The sequence below is a fragment of the Oncorhynchus mykiss genome, chromosome 5 (genome assembly GCF_057628025.1).
Source record: "Oncorhynchus mykiss isolate SJ-2025 chromosome 5, ASM5762802v1, whole genome shotgun sequence".
NCBI classification, from domain to species: domain Eukaryota; kingdom Metazoa; phylum Chordata; class Actinopteri; order Salmoniformes; family Salmonidae; genus Oncorhynchus; species Oncorhynchus mykiss.
This window is the reverse complement of record NC_143026.1, coordinates 65,707,935-65,730,180: the sequence shown is the minus strand read 5'-3', so window position 1 is coordinate 65,730,180 and position 22,246 is coordinate 65,707,935. Positions and strand designations below refer to the sequence as shown.

At 42.5% G+C, this 22,246-nt stretch overlaps 2 protein-coding genes across 7 annotated transcripts in view; one reads left to right on the top strand and one right to left on the bottom strand.

Annotated features, from left to right (window-relative positions):
* Positions 1-16,130, bottom strand: part of shc2 (SHC (Src homology 2 domain containing) transforming protein 2) — a 31,741-nt gene extending 15,611 nt beyond the window's left edge. For 2 of the 6 annotated variants that reach the window (XM_021603853.3, XM_021603852.3), the window contains exons 1-3: positions 15,771-16,130; positions 7,916-8,170; positions 2,671-2,741 (exon numbers count right to left, since the gene is read on the bottom strand). In XM_021603853.3, coding sequence (XP_021459528.3) covers positions 2,671-2,741; positions 7,916-8,059 — 215 coding nt within the window. In that variant the 5' untranslated portion in view covers positions 8,060-8,170; positions 15,771-16,130. Of the gene's footprint in view, positions 1-2,670; positions 2,742-7,915; positions 8,931-9,423; positions 9,697-15,770 lie in introns of those variants that run through there. The other 4 variants (XM_090235561.1, XM_021603854.3, XM_090235560.1 and 1 more) reach the window with 4 other exon arrangements.
* Positions 16,131-16,916: 786 nt separating this feature from the next.
* Positions 16,917-18,985, top strand: LOC110524318 (cyclin-dependent kinases regulatory subunit 1). Its single transcript, XM_021603850.3, has 3 exons — positions 16,917-17,463; positions 17,908-18,035; positions 18,383-18,985. Exons 1-3 carry the CDS (start codon positions 17,405-17,407, stop codon positions 18,424-18,426), a joined length of 231 nt encoding a protein of 76 aa, XP_021459525.2. The 5' UTR covers positions 16,917-17,404; the 3' UTR covers positions 18,427-18,985.
* The last annotated feature ends 3,261 nt before the right edge of the window (positions 18,986-22,246 follow it).

Genomic DNA, 22,246 nt, shown 5'->3' with positions numbered 1-22,246 from the left:
ATATCCAATAAATGTCGTTCCACTTCATGATTGTGTCCCGCTTGTTGTTGATTCTTCACAAAAAAATACAGTTTTATATCTTTATGTTTGAAGCCTGAAATGTGGCAAAAGGTCGCAAAGTTCAAGGGGGCCGAATACTTTCGCAAGGCACTGTACCTACTGGAGAGCGTGCTACGGGTGGGTGCTGCTATGGTGACCAGTGAGATAAGGCAGTGCTTTACCTAGCAGAGACTTGTAGATGACCTGGAGCCAGTGGGTTTGGCAACGAGTTTGAAGCGAGGGCGAGCCAACGAGAGTGTACAGGTCATTTCTAACCCTCAAATCACATACTCACAAACTGAAATGATAATATAATATGATGATGATGAGGGCCTCCCGGGTGGCGCAGTGGTCTAAGGCACTGCATTGCGGGTTGTCTCATTGCGCACTAGTGACTCATGTGGCGGGCCGGGCGCAGTGCACGCTAACCAGGTCGCCAGGTGCACAGTGTTTCCTCTGACACATTGGTGCGGCTGGCTTCCGGGTTGGATGCGCACTGTGTTAAGAAGCAGTGCGGCTTGCTAGCTGTGCCACCAGAGACTCTGGGTTCGAGCCCAGGCTCTGTCGCAGCCGGGCCGCGACCAGGAGGTCCATGGGGCGACGCACAGTTGGCTTAGCGTCATCTGGGTTAGGGAAGGTTTGGCCGGTAGGTATATCCTTGTCTCATTGCGCACTAGTGACTCATGTGGTGTGCCGGGCGCAGTGCACGCTAACCAGGTCGCCAGGTGCACAGTGTTTCCTCCGACACATTGGTACGGCTGGCTTCCGGGTTGGATGCGCGCTGTGTTAAGAAGCAGTGGGGCTTGGTTGGGTTGTGTTTTGGAGGACGCATGGCTTTCGACCTTTGTCTCTCCCGAGCCCGTACAGGAGTTGTAGCAATGTGACAAGATAGTAACAATTGGATACCACGGAAATGGGGGTAAAAAAAATCCAAAAATAATAATATAATAATATATAATAATAATATAATATATAATAATAATATAACACATTGTACAATCAGTTAGTGAGACAAAGCCTCATATCACATTTATTTGTATATCCACTGTACACATAAATCACGGCAAATTGGTTCCTGTTCACGTGGGTTAAACCGAAACACCCTAATGATTCGTTGGCAATAGAGCCTCCCACAATGCAGTCTTCTGCAGTCAAAAATTAATGACCTTTGATCACATGATTTTTGTAAAGTTCATGCAGTCTACATGTCAGTCGGACAGTTTTTATCTCCAGAATGAAAGGCTACTTGACAAAAGTGATCTGGTCGAACACGCCCATTGAGATGAGCACCATGCAAAACTTTGCTCTCGCACAGTCAAACAGACTATCTGCGCATGTGCACGGATTCTTCACCCTGCTACAACGTGGTAGCTACGGGACCAAAACAGCTGAGAAGTTTAGCCTTGCGCTTCAATGCTCTTGGTTGTTGTGGTAATTGACTCACTACTACTGTTTACTTCCCACATCCACGCCATCTCGCTTCTGTAAGTCTACCTTTAAACCTAACCTATCCTATGATTTGACCCTTCACCTTATGCATTTCTGCCCGACAGTGGCAAGAAGTAACATCCCTCCCCCATAAAAATATAATAAACAAGAGTGTGCAAAGCTGTCATCAAGGCAAAGGGTGGCTACTTTGAAGAATCTAAATGACAAACAATATTTTTATTTGTTTAACACTTTTTTGGTTACTACATGATTTCATATGTGTTATTTCATAGTTTTGATGTCTTCCCTATTATTATACAATGTAGAAAATAGTACAAATAAAGAGAAACCCTTGAATGAGTAGGTGTGTCCAAACTTTTGACTGGTACTGTACACGTAAATGGCTCCTAGCCTCCCACACAGGATACTTTCTGTCCCCAACACTAAAACAAAAAACTGAAACAAAATAATATAATATAAACACTTAATATATACAACTTAAACAACTAGTAAAGTAGATCTAAAAAAAAAAATGAATAGAAATAAAAACAAATATAAAAAACACAAAACTATAATAACCTTGGTCACAAGAACCTCCACCAGGGGGGACTGCAGGGTCCCCAAACGAACCACCACCTTTTCCCAATTTGCTCTCTCATACGGAGCTATTTTCATGTTTATATGTTCACCTGCCCGGGACTTCAGATGTAAATTAGCTGTAAAATATAATCTGGTGCAACGCATCACTTCTCACTTCGGAGATGTTTTTGATGTACATTGTCCCTGTCCAAATAAATGTAATAAAACAAGAAAGATAAAAAAAGACAAGAAAGAAAGCTTGCACTGCTCCAACTCAGACTTGGTACCCCGCCTGGCCACCTTCATACCACCAGCATTACATGTGTACACGTACACAAATAAACACACATGTAAACGTGTGAGTGCACACAGTCACACAAACACACAGCAAAGGCTCACATGTGCCATTTACATGCATCAATGGCTTAGTCAAAATGATGTTTACCAGATACACAATATTCTGGGCCTTGCTAGTAATATCATTACAGTGAAAAGCAGGGCTGGCGTGCCTGTGAATTTCTACCTGATTTGGTATCACTGTGACTCTTCTGTGTACCTTGTCCTTCTAATCAGATCGGGTTCTACTGACTCATCACTAGCAGGGCAGAATCAATCCTCACTTACCTCGTCACCTGGGTCCGAGTGTTGAAGTCCAGCGATCGCATCGACTTTAACACCTCAATGCAGCCCATGTACTGCAAAGATAGAAACATACTTTATTACATGATAGATTTCCAACCAGATGTATTATTCTATAGATCATTTTTCTCAATCCAATTAAAACACTTTAGGTCATGAGACTGGAACTGTCATAACAGCCTTTTTCAGTGATACACGGTACTACGGCAATAGCATGTATCACACACAGTGTAGCATGTATTTCCAGAATGGTTAACACATAGCATGTATGACAATCATTTATACCATAGTACTAAAGGCCCAATTATTTGCAGGCAGTGTGAGTGGCAGAGTAATGGCCAGATTAAGGTGGTAATAATGTCTCCATGACTAGATTAGCAACACTGAGAACTCCGTGTATTCAGGGAACTGTAGCTGCAAAGGCCCCTGTGTGTGTGTGTGTGTGTGTGTGTGTGTGTGTCACTGGGGACCAGGCAAAGTGCTCTGGGAGAGGGGACTCCATCATCTCCTACTACACCAAAAATACTAATTATACAAGATACGTATGCTAAGTATACTTGGGACATTAAATGTGCCACGTTACTGAACCATATCGGTATCGAGGTCATATAAACATCACAGGCATAGGCCAAATTAGATTATGTTTAAATAGGCCACAACAGAGTCCTCATATAGCTCTTCCCACCAGCATGGACACCAGGACACCTACACCACCCGATGTCACAGGAAGGCCATAAAGATCATCAAGGACATCAACCACCCGAGCCACTGCCTGTTCACCCCGCTATCATCCAGAAGGCGAGGTCAGTACAGGTGCATCAAAGCTGGGACCGAGAGACTGAAAAACAGCTTCTATCTCAAGGCCATCAGACTGTTAAACAGCCACCACTAACATTGAGTGGCTGCTGCCAACACACTGACTCAACTCCAGCCACTTTAATAATGGGAATTGATGGCAAATGATGTAAATATATCACTAGCCACTTTAAACAATGCTACCTTATATAAATGTTACTTACCCTACATTATTCATCTCATATGCATACGTATATACTGTACTCTATATCATCGACGGTATCCTTATGTAATACATGTATCACTAGCCACTTTATACTATACTATGCCACTTTGTTTACATACTCATCTCATTTGTACATACTGTACCCGATACCATCTACTGTATCTTGCCTATGCTGCTCTGTACCATCACTCATTCATATATCCTTATGTACATATTCTTTATCCCCTTACACTGTGTACAAGACAGTAGTTTTGGAATTGTTAGTTAGATTACTCGTTATTACTGCATTGTCGGAACTAGAAGCACAAGCATTTCGCTACACTCGCATTAACATCTGCTAACCATGTGTATGTGACAAATAAAATTTGATTTGATTGATTTGATCCACTGAGATAGGGTATGTTTACTGTACGGTAGTCCCGTTTACTTTCAAAGGTGTAGGAGCTTATTCAACGCTCTATCATTCATGTCCATGCATCCTCATTTGACTCAAGCTCAATCAATGTCTTCTTAGTTTGTTGTCTGGATCTGTTGTTGTGGTTGGCTGCTGCCAGAGACAGGGAGAGAAATAATCAGGCTAACTTCTCTGCCTGAGAGCTAAATGAGCACCCTAACCAGATTAGGAGACTGGGGAAGTCTTCCATCAGGCAGACGGTCTTCTTCTTCTCCCTCTTTCCCTCTCTCTCTCAATGCCTTCATTGTCACACTCTCTTCCGCACGATACACTGTCCCATCGAGCTCTCAACTTTCCTTCTGCCCCCCGGCAGAATCTCTAATACTCCCTTCCTGGAACCAGTGATGCAGCTTTTCCTAGAAACATTCCAGAGAAATGCCGAAAATGTACCTTTCTTCTCTGAAAGAGACGCCATCTCAGCCACTGCCTTGCCTTCAAGGAAGTGAACATCAACGACGGATATCTATCATATTACTGGGGCTAATCTGGCCCCACTATCACTGCAACAGAGAACATCCTGTTCAAGTCTCCAGCTAAAGTTTATTATCTAATATCTCTGCTGCTGCTGCTCTGCTCTCCAGATAGAAGCAGGGGCCAGCAGGGAGAGACTGGAAAGGGGCTCATGTTGCTCAGTGGAAAAGGTATACTGTACTGTCGCTACCTGTCAGTTGAACCAAGTTGCAATTTTAGTTTTTATTTCTCACGTTGCGGTTTGCCAGGCCAGGAAGTCTGCATTGCATTGGCTTGGCTCTTGAAGTGGAAGATGCAGGGCCACCACACCACAAATGCTGGTTCAACTTGCCTGGCTGGTTGGCTGGCCACGGTGGAAGAAAGGAAGTGACTGGGTGGAAATGTGCAGGAAAGAAGATACACACTACATGGTAAGTATATGGCCACCTGCTCGTTGGACATTTAATTCCAAAATCATGAGCATTAATATGGAGTTGGTCCCCCCTTTGCTGCTATAACAGCCTCCACTTTTCTGGGAAGGCTTTCCACTAAATGTTGGGACATTGCTGTGGGGACTTGCTTCCATTCAGCCACAAGAGCATTAGTGAGGTTGGGCACTGATGTTGGGCGATTAGGCCTGGCTGGCAGTAGGTATTCCAATTCATCCCAAAGGTGTTCGATGGGGTTGAGGTAAGGGCTCTGTGCAGGCCAGTCATGTTCTTCCACACTGATCTCGACAAACCATTTCTGTATTGACCTCGCTTTGTGCACGGGGGCATTGTCATGCTGAAACAGAAAAGGGCCTTCCCCAAACTGTTGCCACAAAGTTGGAGGTACAGAATCATCTACAATGTCATTGTATGCTGTATCATTAAGATTTCCCTTTACTGGAACTAAGGGGCCTGGCCCAAACCATGAAAAACAGCCCCAGACTATTATTCCTCCTCCGCCAAACTTTACAGTTGGCACTATGCATTCAGGCGTTCTCTTGGCATCCACTAAACCCAGATTCGTCCGTTGGCCTTCCAGATGGTGAAGCATGATTCACCACTCCAGAGAACAAGCTTCCACTGCACCAGAGTCCAATGGCAGTGAGCTTTATACTACTCCAGCCAACGCTTGAGCAGTTGCTGCTCCTAGACGTTACAGCACTTACAGTTGACCGGAGCAGCTCTAGCAGGACAGAAATTTGACTGACTGATTTGTTGGAAATATGGAATCCTATGATGGTGCCATGTTGAAAGTCACTGAGCTCTTCAGCACGGCCCATTCTACTGCCAATGTTTTTCTATGGAGATTGCATGGCTGTGTGCTCGATTTTATACACCTGTCAGCAATGGGTGTGGCTGAAATAACGGAATCCACTCATTTGAAGGGGTATCCACACACTTTTGTCCATGTAGTGTATGTCATGATGACAGAGATAAAAGCAGAGAGCAGCATACATCTGCTGTCATACAGACAGTAATAGATTCACTGGTGCTCCTCCCTGCACACCACATTATATAGAGAGGATGAAAAGACACAACGTCCCTTATATACACACATCTTATCTGCCTGTCTTGCTGCAGGGGCCATTTAAATATTATAACGGATTAGGCTAGAGCAAACTGCTAATGAAAACTGGTGCAGGGCACAACCATAATGACATATTTCCTGTAATGCTCTCTGGTGTTTCCTCTCAGTGTAGCATGTTTAGCTGTGGACTATATTAGGCATGGCAGAGTCAGAGGCGTTAATTGTAGGAAAGCACGGTTAGAGCTGAGGGAAGCCCCTGGCTGAGTGTTCTCTCTATGCTGTCTGCTACTACTACTCCTCAGTGTTAATGCAGATGGACTCGTTGACCCTGCTATGTCACCCTAGTTCTTCCCTACCACGTGTGATACAAATGACTGTGATTAAATGTAATGGAGTATAGGAATGAATGGTGCCTGTGTGATGTAATTAGAAAGCGTGCTTGGGCCTAGACTGTGCTAATAAAGAGCCATGTCGTTTTGTTGAGGCTGGGGGGAGTAGAGGAGGGGGGATGGGAAGAGCGAAGGGGCAGAGGGGATTGCTGAGGGGAGATCATTGACATTGACGTCAAACAGTCTGCCTCGGATGTAACCCATTGTGAGCCAGAATCACGGGCTTAGACTAGGAAATTACATCTTACTCACTAAAAGACACAATGTTTTTTAAAATGACCTATTTCATTGGACAATATTATAATTTGTTCTCTATATTTCTCAGATATACTTATATTTGTAAGTCAAATTTCAATAAAATGTATTTATAAAGCCCTTCTTACATCAGCTGATGTCACAAAGTGCTGTACAGAAACCCAGCCTAAAACCCCAAACAGCAAGCAACGCAGGTGTAGAATCACGGTGGCTAGGAAAAACTCCCTAGAATGGCCGGAACCTAAGAAGAAACCTAGAGAGGAACTAGGCTTTGAGGGGTAAGTGTAGTTTGACCAAATGTGTGATAACACCTAACGTATCCACTACCATCAGGATTTGTAAAAATATCATTACCATTGTCACTGATTAAGACTGTATGTATTGTATGCATGTCTGTCCAAAATGATATGCCATCCAATATTTCACTTAGGTGGAAACAATCAAACTATGATCAAGAAACATGCCACTTACTCACACACTAGCACACTTGCACACACACTTGCACACACACACACACACACACACACACACACACACACACACACACACACACACACACACACACACACACACACACACACACACACGTCTCTCATTCACCACATACAATATGTGTTGTTCTGTTTATTTCCTCCCTCCCACCCACCCTGAAGCCTGTAGGGTGTAGGCTGACAGTCTTCCCACCACACCACAGCAAACAAAGCAGAGAGAGCCATCTATCTGGATGAAATCATGTATTCCTCCTCAACCTCGACCCATTGGGTGCATAACACACTGCCTGACATTTGCATGTCCAATTGTATCCAAGAGACACCTTTAGGGTGGTGAATCATCTTAAAGTTGATATTATTTCTAAAGAATGAGACGTCCCAAATGTTAACTGCAAACAGGATATCTTCTGACAGTTTTGTCTTATTAAAGCTTTACTGAGGGAATTTAAATGATTCGCTATTCGACATAACATGAACTCTAGGTGGAAACCATCAACAAGCTGTCAAATTATCGCGGATAGATACAGTATTTAACTGCAAGGAAGACGACCCTTAAAAAATGCAATGCAGAAATGCTCAAAGGTATGCTGAACGATAACAACATTTGGGTAATGCACAAAGCTGTAGAGGGGCTGTATGTATGGTTACTCACCCTGACTATGTAGGAAGCCCCAGGGCCTGTGATCTTCTTGTCTGGGTGCAGCCAGCCCTGGGAGGGCTTGTGGATGAAGCTGCCCTTCTGGTTGAAGTCCTCTCCTCCCAGCCACATTCCCTCCACCCTTGTCCTGCGGTTCATCCCCGTCCTGGATCCGCTGTGGCCCCCGGGGCTCCCTGTGCACTCTGTAGCCCCTGCGCTGTGGCCGCCTGGACTGGCTGAGCCTGCTGCAGATCTGTGCCTGCTGATGGCCTGTAGGGAACAGGGGTTGACACACACAGGGTCACAGGAGTTCAAAACAGAAGCCAGACTGGCCACGGGACCGTTGGGGGCAGAAGTTCCACTGGGGCTGTGCGAGCCCTGCGATGAGGGGGCTGCAGCCTTGCCCGAGTCCTTGCTGGAGCTGGAGTTGGAGGGGCTCCTGCTGAGCAGCGAGTTAGAGAACTTCCACTGAGGCATCCTGGGGATGAGCATGCAGAAAGTGGTGGTGGCGTCCTGCTCCCCGTCCAGGCAGGGGGAGTCGGCCAGAGCAGGGGCTGCGGAGGAGGACCGGGGGATGGACTCCAGAGGAGGCAGGGGGGGCAGCGGCAGGCTGGGGGCGGAGGAGAGGACCACCGGGGTGGCCACCACTTTGCCGCTCATAGCTAAGCTCTGCATCAGGTCGTCGGAGGAGGTCACAGAGTCGTTGCGAAAGCGGCCATACTTTGGCTTAAGTAGCATGCCCGGAGGAGCAGCCTGAAGCAGAGGCTGAGAGGGGCTGACAGAGGATGAGGGGAAGGGGAAAGGGGGAGGGGGAGAGGTGCAATGGAAGAGCGGGACAAAATCTGCTAAATCTTGCGGAAATAGCTGTATCCCCTGTTGAGTGAGTGCTGTATGGTCCTCTCCCACTCACACAGGCTCATTTCACTCTCCAGCCTCTCTGCATCTGAGCTGGCCTGCTCCAGCCTTCTCCCTTTCTCTGGCTCGCTCACATGCTCCCCCACTCTCTCTCTCTCTCTCTCTCTCTCTTGGTGATGTCATTGTGTTATTGCTTGTCTATTCGCCCTGCCCAGCTGCTCTCAGACAGCATTAGCCATCACACATCTGCCTGAGCCTCCCTCCTAGCTTACACACACAAGCATTCACACACACACACGCACGTTCATTCGTTCACACAGTCAGCATCTACATGCAGAGCACAGACACCATTTACACATTATATTGTCCCTGCATGTGACAATGACAGAAAGACCGAGCATCCCAAAATAAGACATACCGTAGGCAATTGCTGCAAAAGCAAAGCATGCATGCCTGCGGCCATTTTTAACAAAGACCATCAATTAATAATTTAGTGAAGAGAGTCATACTAGACATCATACTTTAGCTACTATACATTAACATCAATATTTCACATTTATGGGACTGAATTGTGCTGCCAGTATATTAAGACAAAGCAGCTGTGACAAAATGCAATGAATTATCAATGGTTTTAGAGATGTAAAAGATTTGAGAAAAGCCCACTATACCTGAAATGTCCTATCTTTCTGCTCGCTACACTTCTGATTTCAGAATGAGATGATGATGACTGACAGCCGGGACTTGACTGAGGAACATGAACTCTGTGACAATCTTTTCCTGTTTCGAATGTGAGAGAGTCACACCTCAAGGGAAACTCATTCATTAGTATTGTGCAATATGGGGTGCTGTGACGTTAGAAAACCCAATTTCCCTTTGGTGTTGACGTCAATGTCCCCAGTATCGCATCCAAACTGCATCCTCTGTCACAGGCAACAAATAACAGGAAGTACTCTCCTCTGCTGTGTGATTGGTGTGTGTTCTGTGTGTAGTGTAAGTGTTCACCACCCATCTCCCTACAGTATATAGAATACAAAGGTTTGTACTTAATGCATAACTACTAATTGTCACGCCTTGACCTTAGATATCTCTGTTTTTCTATATATTTTGGTTAGGTCAGGTTGTGACCAGGGCGGGCACTCTAGTTTTTGTTGTCTAGGGTTTTTAGTATGTCTAGGGGTTTTTGTATGTCTATGTTGGCCAGATATGGTTAGCAATCAGAGATAGCTGTTTATCATTGTCTCTGATTGGGGATCATATTTAGGTAGCCATTTTCCTCATTTGTGTTGTGGGATCATGTCTATGTTTAGTTGCCTCATGTCTATGTTTAGTTGCCTGTCAGCACTAGTTTGTATAGCTTCACGTTTCGTTTGTTGTTTTTGTTCATTCATTAAAAAGAGAATGTACGCATACCACGCTGCGCCTTGGTCCGATCCTTATGACGAACGTGACACTAAAGGAATAATAATTTAGCAAATGGTTTGGCACAGCACCTAAGTCAATAAGGAAAAAGCAATAATGAATGTGCACCTGTCAATAATAAAGTAGCTGAAATTAACTAATTTTCTAACTAGCATATGTAAAATTGTAATGAATGAATCAATACATTTTTGCTATAGAATATGAAAACAATTCATATTCAGATTGACTATATAGACCCTTTCCCAGTACACGACACACTGACGTCAAGCACAGATGCGCGCGACTTTCGGCGGCAGTGAGAAAGCCATCGCCATCCGTGCCCATTCAAGTATTACCTCTAAACAAAATGACTTTTTTGGGGTTCTCATAATATGCTTACAATGATGTTTTGATTCTTGCTTGAATAGTCGCTAAGATTATATTTGGTTGTGTTCTTTGCAAAACACCTATTTTGGATGCAGCAATTGTTAGCTAAAATGCTAACACTCATTGCCAAAGAGACATTTTACTGGTTGAAGTTGAAGTGTTTTGTAAGTATAATGCAGTTGATTTGCAATGATGACACAAACATTATATTAAGCAGGAAATTCACACACGCCTTAAAATCCAATTATAATACAAAAGTAGTGTGAAAAGCTTTTTTTTGCTGGCGTTCTATATGAACTCCCCCTTGTTCTGACACCAACTTGCGCACATCGCCCTCGTGCTGCAATGTTTGCAAACATAGAAAGGGGTCTATGAGTTCAAATCATTCGGTGTGATGGGGAAATATGGCCACGGCATGTGACTCATGTCCAATAATGGTAGAATGTAGCAAAAACAAACAAAGCTAACAATAAAGTTCTACTGAGAATTACTCCCAGTAACAATCCCAGCCCGTCCCATCTGTGTGACCTCTCTCCTCATGTCTCCCCCTTTCCCACTCCTCTCTCTCGAGATCTATCCACAGTCTTCTAAAAGCTGCCTACTGGAGGAGATCAGACCTTTTAGCTCCCCACTCTAAACTCTTTGTCACTTTCGTTGGAATGAATATCGGACCAAGGTGCTGGGTATGTTGAGTTCCACATACAGTGCCTTGCAAAAGTATTCGGCCCCCTTGAACTTTGCGACCTTTTGCCACATTTCAGGCTTCAAACATAAAGATATAAAACTGTATTTTTTTGTGAAGAATCAACAACAAGTGGGACACAATCATGAAGTGGAATGACATTTATTGGATATTTCAAACTTTTTTAACAAATCAAAAACTGAAAAATTGGGCGTGCAAAATTATTCAGCCCCCTTAAGTTAATACTTTGTAGCGCCACCTTTTGCTGCGATTACAGCTGTAAGTCGCTTGGGGTATGTCTCTATCAGTTTTGCACATCGAGAGACTGACATTTTTTCCCATTCCTCCTTGCAAAACAGCTCGAGCTCAGTGAGGTTGGATGGAGAGCATTTGTGAACAGTTTTCAGTTCTTTCCACAGATTCTCGATTGGATTCAGGTCTGGACTTTGACTTGGCCATTCTAACACCTGGATATGTTTATTTTTGAACCATTCCATTGTAGATTTTGCTTTATGTTTTGGATCATTGTCTTGTTGGAAGACAAATCTCCGTCCCAGTCTCAGGTCTTTTGCAGACTCCATCAGGTTTTCTTCCAGAATGGTCCTGTATTTGGCTCCATCCATCTTCCCATCAATTTTAACCATCTTCCCTGTCCCTGCTGAAGAAAAGCAGGCCCAAACCATGATGCTGCCACCACCATGTTTGACAGTGGGGATGGTGTGTTCAGCTGTGTTGCTTTTACGCTAAACATAACGTTTTGCAATGTTGCCAAAAAGTTCAATTTTGGTTTCATCTGACCAGAGCACCTTCTTCCACATGTTTGGTGTGTCTCCCAGGTGGCTTGTGGCAAACTTTAAACGACACTTTTTATGGATATCTTTAAGAAATGGCTTTCTTCTTGCCACTCTTCCATAAAGGCCAGATTTGTGCAATATACGACTGATTGTTGTCCTATGGACAGAGTCTCCCACCTCAGCTGTAGATCTCTGCTGTTCATCCAGAGTGATCATGGGCCTCTTGGCTGCATCTCTGATCAGTCTTCTCCTTGTATGAGCTGAAAGTTTAGAAGGACGGCCAGGTTTTGGTAGATTTGCAGTGGTCTGATACTCCTTCCATTTCAATATTATCGCTTGCACAGTGCTCCTTGGGATGTTTAAAGATTGGGAAATCTTTTTGTATCCAAATCCGGCTTTAAACTTCTTCGCAACAGTATCTCGGACCTGCCTGGTGTGTTCCTTGTTCTTCATGATGCTCTCTGCGCTTTTAACGGACCTCTAAGACTATCACAGTGCAGGTGCATTTATACGGAGACTTGATTACACACAGGTGGATTGTATTTATCATCATTAGTCATTTAGGTCAACATTGGATCATTCAGAGATCCTCACTGAACTTCTGGAGAGAGTTTGCTGCACTGAAATAGAGGGGCTGAATAATTTTGCACGCCCAATTTTTCACTTTTTGATTTGTTAAAAAAGTTTGAAATATCCAATAAATGTCGTTCCACTTCATGATTGTGTCCCACTTGTTGTTGATTCTTCACAAAAAAATACAGTTTTATATCTTTATGTTTGAAGCCTGAAATGTGGCAAAAGGTCGCAAAGTTCAAGGGGGCCGAATACTTTCGCAAGGCACTGTAATTTAACAAAGAAAGTGAAACTTAGCAAAGACAAAAACAAATAAACAATAAACTAATAACGAACCGTGACTACAGAGAATTCTACGTGCACTAACTCAAAACAATATCCCATAACCCACAGGTGGAAAAAAATGCTACTTAAGTATGATCTTAAGTGGACTTAATATTAATAGAGTGAAATACAATCCAGGTGGCGCAGTGGTTAAGGGCGCTGTTCCGCAGCGCCAGCTGTGCCATCAGAGACTCTGGGTTCGTGCCCAGGCTCTGTCGTAACCGACCGCAACCGGGAGGTCCGAGGGGCAATGCACAATTGGCCTAGCGTCGTCCGGGTTAGGGAGGGCTTGGCCGGTAGGGATATCCTTGTCTCATCGTGCACCAGCGACTCCTGTGGCGGGCCGGGCGCAGTGCACGCTAACCAAGGTTGCCAGGTGCACAGTGTTTCCTCCGACACATTGGTGCGGCTGGCTTCCGGGTTGGATGCGCGCTGTGTTAAGAAGCAGTGCGGCTTGGTTGGGTTGTGTATCGGAGGACGCATGACTTTCAACCTTTGTCTCTCCTGAGCCCGGGAGTTGTAGCGATGAGACAAGATAGTAGCTACTAAAAACAATTGGATGCCATGAAATTGGGGAGAAGAAAAAAATATATAAAAAAATAAAAAAATACAATAATTTAAATCTGAAGCCATTCTGCTCTGGAACACTACACTACTTAGCTCAAGTGATACAGTGCCTTCAGAAATTATTCATATCCCTTGACATATTCTACATTTTGTTATGTTACAGCCTGAAGTCATAATGCTTTAAATATATGTTTTTTCTTACCCATCTACATGCAATACCCCATAATGACAAAGTGAAATGATGTTTTTAGAAATGTTTGCACATTTATTGAAAATGAAATACAGAAATATCTCACTCACTTAAGTATTCACACCCCTGAGTCTATACTTTGTAGAAGCACCTTTGGCAGTGATTACAGCTGCAAGTCTTTCGAGGTAAGTCTCTAAGAGCTTTCCACACCTGGATTGTGCAACATTTGCCCATTATTTAAAAAAGTTATCAAGCTCTGTCAAATTGGTTGTTGATCATTGCTAGACAAAAATTGTCAAGGCTTGCAATAGATTTTCAAGTAGAATTAGGTCAAAGCTGTAACTCAGCCACTCAGGAACATTCACTGTCTTCTTGGTAAGCAACTCCAGTGTAGGTTTGGCCTTGTGTTTTAGGTTATTGTTCTGCTGAAAGGTGAATTAATCTCCCAGTGTCTGATGGAAAGCAGACTGAACCAGGTTTTCCTTTAGGATTTTGTCTGTCCTTAGCTCCATTCCGTTTCTTTTTTACCCTGTAAAACTCCCCAGTCCTTAACGATTACAAGCATACCCATAACATGATGTAGCCACCACTATGCTTAAAAATATTAAGAGTGGTATTCAGTAATGTGTTGTATTGGATTTGCCCCAACCATAAAACTTTGTATTCAGGGCAAAAAGTGAATTGCTTTGCCACATTTTTTTAAATATTACTTTAGTGCCTTACTACAAACAGGATGTTTTAAAGTCACCATTGGCCGCATGGTGAAATCCCTGCACAGTTTCCTTCTTCTCCGGCAACTGAATTAGAAAGAATGCCTGTATCTTTGTAGTGACTGGGTGTATTGATACACCATCCAAATTGTAATTAATAACTCAAAGGGATATTCAATGTCTGCTTTTTAAAAAACGTTTACCCATCTACCAATAAATGACCTTCTTTGCGAGGCATTGGAAAATCTCCCTGGTCTTTGTGGTTGAATCTGTGTTTGAAATGCACTGCTTGACAAAGGGACCTTACATATAATTGTATGTGTGGGGTACAGAGATGAGGTAGTAATGAAAAAAACATGTTAAACACTATTATTGCACACAGAATGTCACGACTTCCGCCGAAGTTGGTCCCTCTCCTTGTTCGGGCGGCGTTTATGCACATTTAAATTCAGGCTGTAACACAACAAAATGTGGGAAAATGCAAGGGGTGTGAATACTTTCTGAAGGTGCTGTAGATTAGAAAGCCAGTGGGCCTAATATAAACTTTGTAAATTTTGAATTAACAGGCTTTTTCAAGAATAATTAGAATGGCCAACATACTCACAGCACACTGTGCAGGACCCGAGTTAGATATATATTCATGCAATTATTCCACAGTGACCTACATTACAGTACACAAACAACAACTAACGCTTTAAGGTTAGGCTTTGTAGCCAATCATGGGATTTTTTAAATAAAAAAACATTTTTTTAACTTTATTTAGGAAAGCATGTTAACATGGATGACCAAATAATTAACTGAATCATCACCTATTATCTAAGTAGAGGGAAATCAACCAACTAAAACATGCCACCCTCTCATCCCAGGCAGAGCAGAACTCCAGGGCTAGCTGCTCATACTGTAATACGCTGTAAAAACAGGTTAATTTTACCTTAAATTGGATAAAGCCATCAAAACAACCTGGTGACTTCCTCCAACAACCCAGACTTTGAGATGAAAGACAAACATTTTGTTTTGCCCCACAATATATAATCTTAGTCCGCAGTAGTTCCTCAGAGGGCATAGTCTTGTTACTGCTCATGACATGGAGACATGGTTCAAAATAATTCAAATATGTCACTATTTGAAAAAGCAACACTGGGACCATTTGATTACAATTCAAAAGGTCACATACAAATGTCAAAAAAAGTCTTGGTTAATTTGCAAAGGCCAACATTTGCGGAGGTGGAAGTTGAAAAGGCTTAGCGCACCATAAAATTGATTGTGCAAGGCAAAAATTAAACGCACTAGATTTAAAGAGTGTGTACGCTCAGAGATAAAATAGCAAAGAAATACAATACACTGTACATGCAGTAAACACAGGAATTATGAGAGGCAGCAATAGACTCACCTATATCTCAGACATTTGGAGAGCAGAGTGAAGATGCCCTGACTTGAACAATAACCCAGAAACCTAAAACTCCAAAGCAATAAAGGAAGTTCAGAGTATGTGAGAGAGCATAACGGCTTGAGGAGCATAAGACCCTTCTGCAAGTCATAGACTGAATGAACAAACTCGCAATGGCAACAAGCCACAGTTAACACAAGTTACACACAAAAACACATACACACATGCCAACTCCTCGACAACCAATTACATCACTTGGTTGTTTGTGGCATAAGAGAATTGAGAAGTTACTGATAAACCAAATGTCATCAATATGTAGGATGTGACTGATGACTGATAGGAAGAGAAGCATCAGACCATACTACTAACTAGGTCTACCACTTCCATGATAAGTGGGAGGAGAGTGAAAACAGACTCCACGATATCTCACCAGATTAATATAAATCTATCAAAAAAGTAAGCAGCATTTCAGACCAGACAGGCTTCTTTATAACACATCAAAAAAAAAGAAAAGTGAATGTAAACTTTTAATACACACTGCAGACACAATGAAAAACTTTTCTGATCAAATTGAATGCATCTGTATCTGTAACATGCAACTAATTTGTTTGCACTGCAATACAAGGAGCTAATATTCACCTGGTTTTCAGCGTGCTGTAACACTGCAATCAGCAGTGGAATAAGGCAGGCTGTGCATGCACTATGTCTCATTAGCAACCATTACAGAGCCCAGAGATGTGATAACAACTTGCAAGCACACTCTCTGAGAACTCAGGCTGTTTCTATGTAACTAATTCACAAGGGAAACTATCATACATGGGGCCTGTGGAAACAGCTGGGTTTCTAAAGTCACAAATCCGCCACTTTTAAAACAGCCCAGGTTTAAACCTGTTGTTACATTTCAGTTATAAAGAAGACAATGTCTTTGTAAGTTCATGTATACTATCTACAATTATTATTATTGTATAGGTGATGAATTTCAAATAGATGATAAAGCACAGAAGTAAAATGACAGTATTTGTTTATACAGCACTCTAACCCTCAAAGGTCACAGGAACAAATGTGGTTCCTTTGACATTTAAGTGTTATTTAGCAACTCAAAATAAACACTGATGGCTAGCTAGCTACATTACGTACACCACAAGAAGAAGTGCTTATGACTTTATGAAAGAGTGTGACTGATGTTATCAGTGTAAAAACTAGGATTCCTTTAGGCAACATTTATGATTGAATATTCATGACATGATTGTAGTACTAACGAAGCACGCTAAATGGACATGGACTCTATTTCTATAACTAGGTGGCTAGTGTGTCATTCTTTCGATTAACAAATCAAAAGAAAAAAACATTATTTCACAGGAAACATTTTTACAAACAACTCTTACAAACAAATCTAACGTTACAACTGTCAACTTCAGAAGATGGTTTCGGGGCGGGGCGCCTCGCACGTCGTTTTGATCCGCGCGCCTTCACCAATCCGGGCCGAGAGAGGGACGGTTTGAGTTCAAAATTTGCCGATAGACTTTGGATGACAACTTGCGCCCATTCCAAGCTAGTTAGCTAAGCTTATTGACACCTTTCTGAAAATACGAAAACGAACCCAGAAGATTGTGTAATATATTTATGTTTGATTAAACATGTCGAAGAAAGAAATTTACTACTCTGACAAGTACACAGATGAAGCATTCGAGTACAGGTAGGTTGACGTTGTAGCTAGCGTAGCAGCTAACATGCTTGCTTTATATGCTAGCGCAGGCAAGTGTATCGTTACACAACCCCCAGGTTGATTAGCTAGCTAGCCAACGTTGGCTGTTGCCAACTTCCTAGCTAGCTTTAGCCGAGAAACAGCCATAATACTTTATTTGGCTAAAATAATAATGATACTTAGCTACTGCTATTAAAATGATATTTGTTTGCTTTTAACTGAAGGCTGTATTCATGTGTTTATTTCGCAGTGAGTAACGTTAACTATCAGGTGACTTGGTTAACGTTCGCTAATAATATCAGCTGGTGTTGCCACATGTCCAAAGTTATTTGGGCTACTGCACTGGTACTAAAGTTACATGTAAATCACAGAGGCCTTTCTGTTTAGCTGGTAACTAAATTAATTGGTTGAACTCAATGTCCCTTTCCTACACAGGCATGTTATGCTTCCGAAACAGTTATCCAAGCTGGTGCCCACCTCTCATTTGATGATAGAAGATGAATGGAGGGGTCTGGGGGTGCAGCAGAGCCAGGGCTGGATCCACTACATGATCCACAAGCCAGGTGAGCTATTGACTGATGTTTCATAGAGCAACATCTCAGCATTACTTAATGTTATTTGTTTACTTATGTCACAAGTCTTCTCATGGCTGTTTATGAACAGATTAATCAGGAATTCTTGCTTTTCTGACATCCTCTTTAATACAGTTGAAATGTACTAGCCATATTGTATTGCCTATTACATGACTCTGACACAAACCATTGACCTCTTTTCCCCAATCTCATGTTGTCATGATCACATCCATACAGATGTAAAGCCATTGTTCTGCCATCTGCATATTTGAAAATAACATAGCTATCTCTGGTAGCTTGAAGTGAGTACTGAATAACTTTACTTGTTTTACTTCTAGAGCCGCATATATTGCTTTTCCGAAGACCTCTTCCAAAGGATTGAGTGGAAATCATCTTCCACGTCCAGGAAAACCGCCTCAGTTGAATTGTATGGTCTTTGTTGACTAAACAAGATGTACATCTCTCCATGTGTTTTGGTGTATAGAATAGACCATTTATTTTCAGTTTTTTTAAACTCCTCAAAATATTGGCGGTATGATAGAGGTAGCCCAAGGAGAGTGGAAGGCAGAAGGCTCGGCCCTGACTAAGAGATGGTGAGCAGTTCTGCTTTGATAAGTGGCAACAATATGAAGATGGAATTTCTCTCATGAGACATTACCGAGCTTGAATAACATTTGGTACACTTTTATTGATGTTTACTTGTTGTATTAATGAGCATAGTGGTCAAATGTATATTTTTTTTTTCTTGAACGTGGAACATTTTATTCAAAGAAGAAATGTTTTTATTTTATTTGTTTTTCTGTGTGTGTGTGTGTGTGTGTGTGTGTGTGTGTGTGTGTGTATTATCAGACAGTATACGTTTTGACTGACTAGAGTCGCATTTCTGTTCATTCTAAATAGCACTGTTGCTGGATAGTACGTAAATACAATATATTTCTTTACTTTCTGTGTGGAAGTTTGTATATGTTCTTTTCTGTATCTAAACATCCTTAATTTCATATTTTATAATAAGCCAGCACGGCAGTAGAAATGGTTCTCATTTGTCACTTCATTGAGTTGTTTGTTTTGCAGATAAATCCAACCTTGGTTAGGCCTAGTCCCATATGATGGAGGAACATGGTTGTGTAGTCAGCTACATTGACCACCAGTGGGGGGACAAACTCTGTGTCTGATGCCCAGAGAGAATGCTGGGGCCCGGGGCTTGTGGACAATCACCTTCTCAGGGTTACGAGTTCCAGGGAAGGCTTTAGAGTGGCATCGTTGGGGAAGCCATGGCAACCTAGCATGGAGAAAGCTGGTTGCCTGGGCAGGTAGACACTTGGATCTGTACTGTTGTATCTACCAGGGCCTGGGGTCTTGGACATGTCCTCTGAGGACCCCCTGGCAAGCTTGGTGGGGACCTGGGGGCCCATGAGAGCAGGAAGACGGTGCTTTTTAGGTGCTGAGTTGCTGCTACAGTAGCGAGTGTGGCAGCACATGGTATAGGATGGGGGTCTGCGCTGGATGTTGCATGGAGGAGCATTCTCAGGGCTATATGCAGCTAGTCCAGGAGTATGGAAAAGCCCTGCGGGTGGAAACGGCTGCAGTTAGCTTTGGCTTTCTAAAAACAAACAACATTTTGAAATGGAATGCAATAGGTTAATTTAGATTATGCATATTTGTGAAGTACGTTCATGAAGTTTAGATCTAACAGCAGAAGGCAAGGCTTGAGCTGTCACATCCAGCTGTATCTTGTTGCCCTACTTATGTACGTGGCATATGAACTGCCACACTCAACAAGGTCCTTATGTAATTAACACCTCTATCAGGAAAAATCTACATTTTCACATATCCAATAAATAGCGCCCTGAGACTGCAGTCCTCTAGGAGGATGCTTTGGGTCTTTGTCAAATAAAAACATGGTTATACTTGATTTATTACAATGTTATAGGTGCATTAAAATGTGGAATCAGCTCTGAATTAAAAGTGTATTTACCTGAAGTTAGTGGGAACTTACTTGATTATCCTCTCACTTTGCCCAGCGTGGAGTATGCAGTGTTGCCGTCCCTGCCGAAACAGGTGGTTTTTGCATCAATGTAATACTGAGGCTGTCGTCAACACCTTACACTACACAAACAAACAAGAGAAACAATCAAATAACTTGCTGACATACAATACTGTAGTAAGTTTGCCAGTACCCTAAGGACAGTCCCATTTGGCTGATAAGTAGTATACTGTACTGTTGTAGGCTGGTTCACAGCTTGAAAAGTCTTTCGGGTGTCTCCCCTTAGTGGATTTACATTGGCATTACAACGTTCAATATTCCCTTTCATGAGCAACTACTTGGGGTAGTTTTCCATAGACCATTTAGGACTCTTGAATAGAGTAGCATGTCATGTTTAAAGCTTGGGATCTCTTTTGTGACTTCTGTAGTACTCACAATTGTTGCTTATCCTGCCGTGGAAGGAGTAAGCAGGGCTGGTTGGCTTGGTGAAGGCATGGCTGATGAAAGCAACGGTCAGTGACAGCATAATGCCCAGGTCCTGGCCCTGTGGGATAGATATTTTACACAATAGGTTGAGGAGCTGTGTCTGCGCGCACACACCAGTTTAAGTATGAACAAAAAGGATTGTCTATTTCACACGTTACATGATATCTGGTGTAGGGACGAATACGCTGCAAAGGTTACCACGAAGACGTGCCTGAGGATATAAACCACACATTTGCATCTGGTTGGTGCAAATTAGGCATGCTACAGTAGGTCATCAAAACAGCTTTCACAGCCAGAGATGGTGCTGTACACTTTTGGAAAGTGTAACTTGGTAAAACTATATATATATATTTCAGCAACTTTTAAAATTCTGTCATAAAGAGCATGTTCAACTTTATAAAAAACAAATTTCCCATCTAGAGGTTATTAAATAAAAACCTAATGACTATAGTAAGTGCCAAATAAAGTAAAAGGGTTGACGATTTCATACTTAAATCAGTCATAATTCTCCTTGTGACGGGGAAGGAAGCTTGGTGTGGCAATTAAATGCAAGCTTCACATTTTTTTTTTATTGTTAAAAGATTTCTAGCCTGTGGGTTGATGTGTTATGCTCGACCCACTTTGCTTTCAACCAGAAAATGCCAAAACCAGCTCACTTGCTTTTACACTATGATTTGACTATTAGATGTTACATTTTTCACCATATTAAACCAACAGTTAAGTTCACATAACAGGGTTGACCTTAAAATGAGGGACAGACATATGTGAATCACTAATCATATGAAATAAATATTGTTTTGAAATTACTTTCTCAAAGCAGTAATATAACTAGGGCTTTAAAATGATGGTGAACATTTTGAGAAATCTTGGGATTAAGTTGGTTAAAATCTTCCTAGAAGTCACAGAGGGATGTCAAAATGCTGAAGTCTTTATTCATACACGTACACAGCAGAGCTACTGAGAACATTAACACTGAATAAAGCGAGTTCTGGCTAGTCCAAGCTCTGAGAAATGATCAACTCCAGTCAATGTTCCCTCTCAGACATGATGAAATACATTCAATTACTAACTAGCTAAACATGTAACATTTACATGTTATATTAACTCATCTCAGAATACACAAGTGATCTGTATTGAATAAGTACAGTACCGTTTCTTCCATTCAGGAAGCTCATCGAATCAAATCAAATTTATTTATATAGCCCTTCGTACATCAGCTGATATCTCAAAGTGCTGTACAGAAACCCAGCCTAAAACCCCAAACAGCAAGCAATGCAGGTGTAGAAGCACGGTGGCTAGGAAAAACTCCCTAGAAAGGCCAAAACCTAGGAAGAAACCTAGAGAGGAACCAGGCTATGTGGGGTGGCCAGTCCTCTTCTGGCTGTGCCGGTTGGAGATTATAACAGAACATGGCCAAGATGTTCAAATGTTCATAAATGACCAGCATGGTCGAATAATAATAAGGCAGAACAGTTGAAACTGGAGCAGCAGCACGGTCAGGTGGACTGGGGACAGCAAGGAGTCATCATGTCAGGTAGTCCTGGGGCATGGTCCTAGGGCTCAGGTCCTCCGAGAGAGAGAAAGAAAGAGAGAAGGAGAGAATTAGAGAACGCACACTTAGATTCACACAGGAGGCTGAGTATAGCCCACAAAGACCTCCGCCACGGCACAACCCAAGGGGGGGGGGGGGGGGGGGGGGGGCGCCAACCCAGACAGGATGACCACATCAGTG

What these genes read in the sequence shown, in the direction of transcription:
- LOC110524318 (XM_021603850.3), top strand. Translation starts at nt 17,405, where the DNA reads ATGTCGAAGAAAGAAATTTACTACTCTGACAAGTACACAGATGAAGCA. An exon ending in GATGAAGCATTCGAGTACAG is followed by an intron (nt 17,464 to 17,907) that starts GTAGGTTGACGT and finishes TTTCCTACACAG; the next exon opens with GCATGTTATGCTTCCGAAAC. An exon ending in CTACATGATCCACAAGCCAG is followed by an intron (nt 18,036 to 18,382) that starts GTGAGCTATTGA and finishes TTTTACTTCTAG; the next exon opens with AGCCGCATATATTGCTTTTC.